The 9467-nt window shown below is 36.1% G+C and overlaps 1 protein-coding gene across 1 annotated transcript in view; it reads left to right on the forward strand.

The window, feature by feature from the left end:
• The window catches only part of CAV2 (caveolin 2), a gene marked incomplete at its 5' end in the record, with an annotated part of 9646 nt that extends 2503 nt beyond the window's left edge, over window positions 1–7143 (forward strand). The window contains 2 exons of the mRNA XM_008581057.1: window positions 204–463; window positions 4893–7143. Coding sequence (XP_008579279.1) covers window positions 204–463; window positions 4893–5043 — 411 coding nt within the window. The remainder of the gene's footprint in view (window positions 1–203; window positions 464–4892) is intronic.
• Window positions 7144–9467: the final 2324 nt, after the last annotated feature.

The following is a 9467-nucleotide window of genomic DNA, read 5'->3' on the forward strand; positions in this document are numbered from 1 at the left end:
GTGGGCTTTCCCTGCTGCCCAGGCCCCCACCTTCGCCCCTGGGTCAGCCCCGCGGGGTCCGGGACCTGCACCCTCCCCCGGTCCCGCAGACCATCGGGCCTCCTGCGCAGCCAGGAATCGTCAGCTACATTCCTGTGCGTCCACCATGGCCCTAAGGGAAGGTGGGGACACCCTAGCCACGTCCGTCCTTCTTGCTTCCCTAGCCCCGAGAGCTCCTGGCTCCCGGGGCAGCAGGTTGGGTGACAGCTCGGGGTCCCTGCGTCTTGTCTCCGCAGCTGGGCTTCGAGGATGTGATCGCAGAGCCGGTGACTACGCACTCCTTTGACAAAGTGTGGGTCTGCAGCCATGCCCTCTTTGAAATCAGCAAATACGTGATGTACAAGTTTCTGACGGTGTTCCTGGCCATCCCCCTGGCCTTCGCTGCTGGAATTCTCTTTGCCACTCTCAGCTGTCTGCACATCTGGTGAGAAGGGGCACCCCGGGGTGCACAGGCTCTCTCAAACGTAGGAATGTTTTTTGCCACCTGCCCCCCGCCCTCCCCTTCTCCCAGGCTGGTTGCAGGGGGAGGAACAGGTATCAGTTTCCCGAGCAGTAGCCAGAACTGGAAGGCCTTGAAAGGCAGTTTGCTTCCTTTAGAATAATAGCTTGGGTTAGGACTTTAAACAGAAGATTTTCCCTTCTTCCTGGGGTGTGATTTTCCTTCACATACATAAGGCTGAGCTGAGCTGGAGGTGAAGATCTGGAGGCCATGCTGCCTGCCTCAGGCTGCTCTCTCAGAGCCCTGTTAAGACTTGTGCCTGTGGTTCTGGGCAGGGCTCTTCTTTCTTCCATTACCTTTTATTCAGTCACCACCTGTGCTTGGGGTAAAAACAAAAGTGATCTCCCAACAGAACGCCACTGACAATATAATTGGACAGGACCGTCAGACCTGGTTAAGCAGCTCTGTGCAGCAGTCTCTCCAATCCTGCCACTGGCCAATGGCAAGGATGGGACCAGAGGATGGGAGGTGTGTCCAATTAAGGCGAGGGACACCCCCCACCCCCAGCACAAATGAATGAAAACTTAAGCTTCAGGTTAAGGAAATGAGAAGGCCTTCAAATTATTTTTTCACCTATGAGGCCCAAATGGGAGTGGCATCTAGTTACAGGGAAAAGAAATATGGAAACCCATTGGACATTGACAGGACATTCTGAGTAACTTCACTTACACTAAAATGCATCAAAAAAAACTTTGAAGAACATTTTTAAGCATTTAAAGTTTTTTTAAGGAAAATGTCACATTTTACCTAGAAGTTTTGTTGTTATTTTGTGAAAGAATATCCACTCTATTCTGAGAGGAAAAACACTGAGATCATCCCCAGTATCAAACAGTTGTCAGTCTAGTGCTGCAGGGCAGTCCTGGTAAAATGCATAACCCCGATGCCTCTATGTCTTTCTTAACCACTTTGTTTGATATTGCCGCACCCGGATGCATGGTCAGTGTTCATTGTTAGAAGTTACCAGATTATTCTTAATTCCTCTTTACCATCTGAATCTTAATTTCTTTAGTCAGTTATCTAGCCAGTTAGTTCAACAAACTAAGTTTATTGAGTGCTTAGTTTGTGCTTGGCACTGGGCCCAGGATAAACAAGACAGAGGATCTACCTTGCTTACTCACAGTACATCAGGGCAGCTGGCTAGGTGCAGAGGTAGATGCTAAGAAAACGCAGTCAACTGTGACATACAGGGAGAAAAAGAGATGTCTCTGTAGAGGGAAAGGGATCTAAAAAGACTTTTAGAGAATAAATAGAAATTCACCAAATAAGTAAAGGATAAACAAAGAACACAGATTTAATTTGGTCACTAAAGGTTGTAAATGATTAAACTATGTTGAAAGTGCCAAAAGATTGCCAGAGAAATAAAAATCTTTGCCTTTATGCATGATCAGATCCACAAAGGTCAGACGTATAGTTATCTCATAATCTGACATTCACACATGGATTTTTTTTTAACATGACCTAAGTCAGCACATAAAATTTGGGATTCCTAATTAACTAAAACTAGTTATCTAACCTCCATGTCAGTTTTCTCACTTTCAAAAATGTGAAAAACTGAGCAACCACATAGCATATTATAAAATGCTGCTCTGCAGCTATTTGGAAGTATAGAGTTCCATATTTACAGTCAACAAAGCTAGGCTTTCCCAAAGCTTTTGTGAAAGAACTGGAAAAAAATTTTTTTCATTTACTAAATGGTGGAAAGATATAAGTAAAACAACAATTAACCAAACGATGCTTCTCTCCATCTGGTTTACCTGAGAATGGGAGGTGTTTTTGTGGAGTGCTTCCATTGGTGAATCATCAACCCATTTTTTTTTTTTTTTAGCCACAGAAAATGTATTATTTAACTTCAGCTTGTTTTTCAAATTACATTCATGTGAGACATTAATATTTAATTGTCATACATTTGTCATCAGGCAGCTGTGATTGCAAGTAGAGGGGTCATTTCAAACAAAAATGTTTAAAAGTTAATTTGTGCCTTGATAAAATAAGTTCATTGCTAATAGATGGCATTCCCATGACACAATAAGACCAGATCAAGGACAGGCAGTGGTGGTGACCAAAGCTATGAAAAAATGCAGAGTGGAACTTTGATTCACAGTCACAATGTCACAGCAGATCTTTTATTCTTTCTAGATTCTTAATACAAATAAATAACAACAACAACAACAAAAACAAAACAGAAGTCTGGGGATGTTGGACCCTATACACAACAGTTCATTAGGCACCAATGAATTGGATTGATTATACATCACAGTCAGACACAGATAGACACCATTTGGCAAATGCAGGTTACTGGTCAGAAGTGGATCATAACCAAAGAAATGTGACTGGAGCACATGTACCCCTTATTTTTGCCGGGATGCGATGCAAATAGATGTCCAACTGATGGAAATTCAGTAGCAGCAATCTCATTTCCAGAAGATGTTTTTAAAACAGTGAATTGCTTTGCCAATGCAATCTTCATGACACTATAGTTAACACAAAGCTAAATAGAAGTCTTTGTCCAAGGGCTTTATTATCCAATGGAGAAATATGTAATCTTATAAATTACAAAATTTATTTAAGAAGTGTTTGGTTGGCCACATTGAGCCTCAACCAAATTTTGGATCATTCCAAATTGCCTGGAGCAGCAGAAGGGAAACTATTTGTGATGTTGAGGAAACAGCGTAAGTTTGGTATCAGAGGATCTGTGGGTTCTCTGCTCCAAAATGAGAGAACAGCAACTTAAAGAAAAAAAAATTTTAAATGAGTTCACCACACCCTATGAACCAAAGTTCTCAAATGTGGGCAACTGTACTTTGCTGAACTGGAAAATCCATTTTTTTCATGTGCTTAATTCCCTTTTAGGAGATGGAAATCTCAGCAGTTATGAGGATAGAAAATTTCTTAGCCTATGGAAGAGTGGAAAATGCGTTATGTTTTAAGTGAAATGGATGGGTTAGGAAACTTTCAATCTAAACTTCAGTCTTGTAGTGATCAATGTGATGTTATTTTGTTATAATTGTTTTCATTATATATCTAACTTCAAAATGGATCTGTTTATTATTCATCATAATGACAGCATCATATGGACATTTCAGGGGCGTGCAATAAGTGTTACTTCTGATAGCCAATTCTGTAAGATTTCCTGTTCTCACTTTAATTTGTAGCAATGTGCTACAAGTGAGAAATATAATGGAATAAAACATCAAAAATTGCCATCATTCAGATTTCTATTCAACTATTTCACTCTAAAACACCCAGTAATTAATTTTATTAAAAGAGTGTTTCAGTTACTTAGCACTTGGAACAAAACACAAAATAAATATAATCTGTGTAGACATCAATATGAATAATTCTATATTCTGAAAATATATCAATCAGACAGTTAACTGATCTTTCCTTCACTTAGGGCTAAGTAGACCTCTATTTAAGTCATATTTTAATAGCAAACCAAGAAAATCAACCTTACTTCCTTGTGCTAACCCAGGTCATAATGAAGATTGAGGTTACCAGCAATGCCTACGAGTTTTTGTGCTCAAACAGCACCACTACAATAGAGAACAGCATTTAGATGATTACACGGAAAATTAACCAGCCTGGGGAACACAATGTGTGGTTATCTTAAGAAAAAACATACAAAAAATAATTTGAGGATAGACTAGTTTTTCTTGAGAGTTCTAACATTAATTTCAGGGTTCTTTTAACTACACCACACAGCCCTTTTCAGTGTGTGTAATTCATATGAAATATTAATAATATAAAGCATAATTCATAATATAAAGTACAGCAGAATGCTAAATTCATTTCAGCTCAAACATTTATTAAGGGTCAAGGATGTCCTCACTTAAAGAACTTACATTCTAGTAGGAAAGAGAAATCTGAGCATCCTATTTATGATACCTTTTAGAAAATCTGAGGATTAAGAAGTTTGTTTCAGAACTTTAGAAGCTCAAAGAGGGAGTATCCAATCCAGCCTGGTCCAGGAAGGAGGGAAGAGGAATGAGTTAACAGGAAAGGCTGTCAGGAAGTAGAATCTCAGAGAAATATGAAGAGTTAGGTAGGTTAATGTTTAGTGGTAGAGCTTGGGTAGACAATATACTGTTTTGTTTATTTTTGTTTTACTGTTTCAGATAGCGTGCCACTAGTAGAAAAAATATTAGTATTTATCATCTACATGCCTGAATATTTTGTAAGCAACTTATCTCTTATGCATCTTATCACTATAGTGGTCGTTGTTCATTTGTTTCAAGTGTTCAACCAAATTTAAGTGAATTAGGTCATTACTATATCTTTTCATGCACGGAAAAGAATCAATGGTCTCATTTGCTAACACCAATAATCCTTACACATCAATGTTCCTTCATTCCAGGATTTTAATGCCTTTTGTAAAGACCTGCCTAATGGTCCTGCCTTCAGTGCAGACAATATGGAAGAGTGTGACAGATGTTGTCATTGCTCCGTTGTGTACAAGCGTAGGACGAACGTTCTCTTCTGTCAGCCTGCAACTGAGCCACGACTGAACACTTGGACCCAGGTCTGGAGATTTGGATACTGTAACACTTCCTTGTTGTAACATACAAGTGCTACTGTTCTACTCATTTCCCAACTGTTCTAATTAAGAAAACTATTAAAATGGGCAACCACACTTAGAAATGTTTATTGGCAGAGCTTTTCAAATAATGTTTTTCACATTAATAGCTAAAGATTTAATATCTAACTTTATAACTAGAATTATACAGTAGGTTGAAAACATTTCATTTTAAAGACAAATAATTTTTGCTTTAGTACAAAAGTATACATTTTATAATGATGAATTTATATTGATTGAGGGACACTGCTCCCAGAAAACAATAGTTTTGTGCACAATTGCTCATAAAAATGTGGGATTGTTTTTTAGTCTGGGAGTAATACTTTTTAAATTACCTTTACAGTTATAATCATGGGACATTTAGAGATAGGCTACACAAAGATCTTAGAAATTGCTGTTACAGAAGCACACAGTGATGACAGTAACTATCAAATATAATAAACAAATGTGAAAATAGAATCATGAAAATGTATTCTTTTAAGGTATTGTTAACCTACAGGCCTATTTAACAAGATGTTTCATTTTACTGTATATTTTGTACTTAATGTAAATGTTGCTCTAATCAGATTGCTTTAAAGCATTTTAATTATATTTGTTATCTTGTTGAACTAATATATAGTGTGAGTAAATGTATCTCTCACGAAGTAACTTTATTGGTAAGATGACACTTTCTTGATTATGTAAGCATTTATATATCATCTTTGAGAACAGAACATAAGAGGGTTATATACAAGGCTTTCCTTTCTAACTTCTCTAAGCAAAATCCTGAAAGTTTTGACTGATGTTTATCTGGCTTTGATCTTAAAATAATTCATACCTAATTGGTATTTCATCTAGGAGATGCTTTCTCTCTTGCAGTTAAACATTAAACCTGTATTCTGTGTTCCTATTAATGTTCCACTTTACTTTCAAGTAATATTGGTGCTATTTAATGACATCTTATAATAAAAGCTATTTCTGACACAAATACAATTTCAACTATAGTGATTCATGTAGAGAGACTTACAGGAGAGTCAACTTGTTAGGTTCATGCAACTGAGCTACACGCATAAATTGAAAACTAACAGTTAGAAACGTTTAAGATATTCTCTAATATAGATTTTCTAAAATAGTATATAGTAATTCTTATCATTTTTGAGTTGCAGAGTTCTATTTCAGGGTTTTGAGGCTCTACTGCTTTAAAAATCTCATTATTCCAAAATGATAGATGTGTATAAAACATGGCTATGATTTCAGTAGTTGCTATAATGTACACATCTCAAAAGTGTTTAAAATGCTCAAATTACAGAACGACCATCAGAACCTGAGTTAACATTCCTTTGAATATCCTCATAAGTGGCAACTCTTCATTCAGTGAAGATTAATAAGATATTTCAAAATTGCCAGGACCGGTAAATATAAAGGATGATTGAACTGGAATATTATTGGGAACCAAATTAAGTGTGTGACTGAATTATGAAGCTCATACCCTTTTGAAGGTAGTTAACAGAGACATTTTTAAACTCCATTGGGCCATATCCTTGGAGAGACTCTCATGATCATTACCTTAAAGCATTGCCACTCATTTGACTGTGTGGATCTTACTATCTTAGTTAAAAAGGTCAATCAGTCTCATGACTTTATACTTATACTTTGTGTTTAAAATGGTTTTTTTTTTAAACATTTGGATATTTTGATAAGTCAAAAGTATTTGATTAATAAAATATCTATTCTAATAAATCATGAGCTTCTATCATTTCATATAGCTATTGGCAAGTTTTTAAGCCAAAATATATATACATAGTCACATAACAAAACCTTTTAACCTCTAACAAGTGATACATATCATTTCATTATTTCTGAACACTACTGATTACTTTCAAAATGAATTTTTATTGAAATCTTCCATTAATTATTTTATTTTAAAGACTCAAATTTTGTGCCAAGTGAATCCAGGTTTTATATGCAAACAGGCTGGTTCTTTATTTGGAGCAGAGGGAAGTAGATGATGAGTAAACTTCTTCATTATTCATAATAAACTTTTTTAAACCGATAAATGTGTTCATTGCTTTTATTACATGAAGTATGAAACTGATCAATAAGAACTTTTTAAAGCTAATCTTTACCTTATTAAAAAGTCAAAATAGGTCATAAGTATATGAGTTATTGCTTATTCAGGAATATACTTGTGGAAAATTATGAGACTGGTACTTTAATTCTTTGTTTTGCTATCACTTAAAGAGGATCCATATGAATTTTTCTATTATTTGATAAATAGTATGAAATAGCTTGTTCACAAGCCCATCATACTTTATCTTCTTTATAAAGTCTCTTTTTGGTAATCCTAAATAAACTAAAATTTCTGTTTTCAATTTTTTTAAATAAGACAATATAAATCACATGTACTTGGATACCTGTACCAAGAAGCCACATTAGAGTACAAAATTATTTTTGGAAAGTGAGTATGTGAAGAGTAGTTGCTGATATTGGCATAGATTTTCTTGTCGGTTAATCTAGGAAAATGACCAACCTCTAATAATAAAGCAGATGTTTGGCATTTTTACATGTTCTTTATAGTTTTGAAGAACTCTGAAAGTCTCTCTTTTTGATATTCATTTACAATCATTAATTTATTACATATCATTAATTTATTTCAACACCTTTCTTGGGACGCTGTTGGACTATTGTGAAAAAATCAGGCATCTGGATTCCAGTCTCGGCACTATCATTACAGGAGCATATCACCTCCTGCAAATGGTTTGATCTCTGGGTCGCAGTTTTATCTTTAATGAAAGAATTGGACCAAATGATCTCTCGGGAGCTTCCCATGTCATTGTTTTCTATGACTTCAGGAAGATGAAGTCTTGGCTATGTATATGAAAACCAATCTAGCTATTCAGTCCAAGAATTTTTTAAATCAGTGAATTTTCTATCTGTTACAGGGTTGGTGTACTATAAATACAATAATTAATGCATGCACTTTTCACTCTTCCATTGATTGTGAGACTATGTATGTGCCTTTGATTCTTCATGGCAGGGATTCTTAGATTTTATCAATTCTTAGTCATTATTATTTTCTCCAAACATAACCTGTTACTCTATAATTTCAGTTAATTAGAATTTATTTTACTTGAAGATTTTCTACCAAAATCACTGCTATACCACCATAATTATCACCATCATCATCTTTTGCCTGGCTGTGTGCCACAGACTCCTAGCTGACGTCCCTCCCTACCTTCAGTATCATCTCCTACAATCCATCTTTCTCTTTTAAAAAGTGATCATGTTAAGACTATGTCATTTCCCTGCTTAAAACTAACGATTGTATGTAATTTCCCTTACAAAAATAATACAAACTCTTGAGGAACATATACAAGGCCTTCTCTGTTAACCCACTGGCATCTTGAGCTACTCTGTGACCCCACTGACCAGCCTGTGCGGCTCCTGTGTACCCCACTCTCCCCTGCTCCATACCAGCATGACTCTTCCACCCATGGCCTGCCTGACTCCTACCTGTTTCCAAAACTCCTCCACATCAAGTGCCTCTCCTATGTCTTCATATAAAATCTTGTACAAACTCCTATTATCACTTACCACACTGGAAAAGTAACCTTGTTAACTAACCCCACTAGACCGCTAGTTAGGTCTCTGAGAACCAAAACATGACTTCATCTTTGTTTCTGGGGAATTTGAAATGATGCCCAGCACTTCATGAGCTCAATCAATATTTTCCGAATGAATGACTACATGAGTAAATAACTGAAGAAAACTTGGGATAATTGCAGGACAAGGAGTGGGAATTACACATCAACTTCATAAAATTCTTCATTTGCAAAAGGGGTTTGAAATGTACTGATTCTAAAAAAAAATTTCTTCTCACCATTTTCTCATTCATGGATCTTTAAATTGGGAAAACCAAAACTTATGTAAGGTATATCATGTGTATTTCATCCTTTGAGAAAATGCCTGTCTTTAGCCAGATTCCCTTATCTGAAATTAATTTTCAAATCTCCTGGGGTAGGAAACTCTAGCACTTAGAAACTTGCTTGGAAACATGCTTTCATGCTTTTTAGAATGTTGGTATTTCTTTTACCATCCCATTTCCCGTTTCAAAATGTATAATAATGAAACATTGTTTCTATAGAGTTTTACATATAAGAAAACACAGTCTCATGTATTATCTCATTTGAATCCTAGGACAAATTAAATAGCATAATGGAGTTTCTTTAGCTTGCAACTTTATCATTTTAGAGTGTTTGTTTAAGATAAGAGCTTATAAAATTTTTGCAGGGTTACACATTAAGAAAATTTTTAAAAATGAAAGTAGAGCTGCAATGAAAAATAACCACAGCTCATGCCCCTTAGCAAAGCAAGTAA

This window comes from Galeopterus variegatus, unplaced genomic scaffold, assembly GCF_000696425.1.
Source record: "Galeopterus variegatus unplaced genomic scaffold, G_variegatus-3.0.2 Scaffold89, whole genome shotgun sequence".
NCBI lineage: Eukaryota > Metazoa > Chordata > Mammalia > Dermoptera > Cynocephalidae > Galeopterus > Galeopterus variegatus.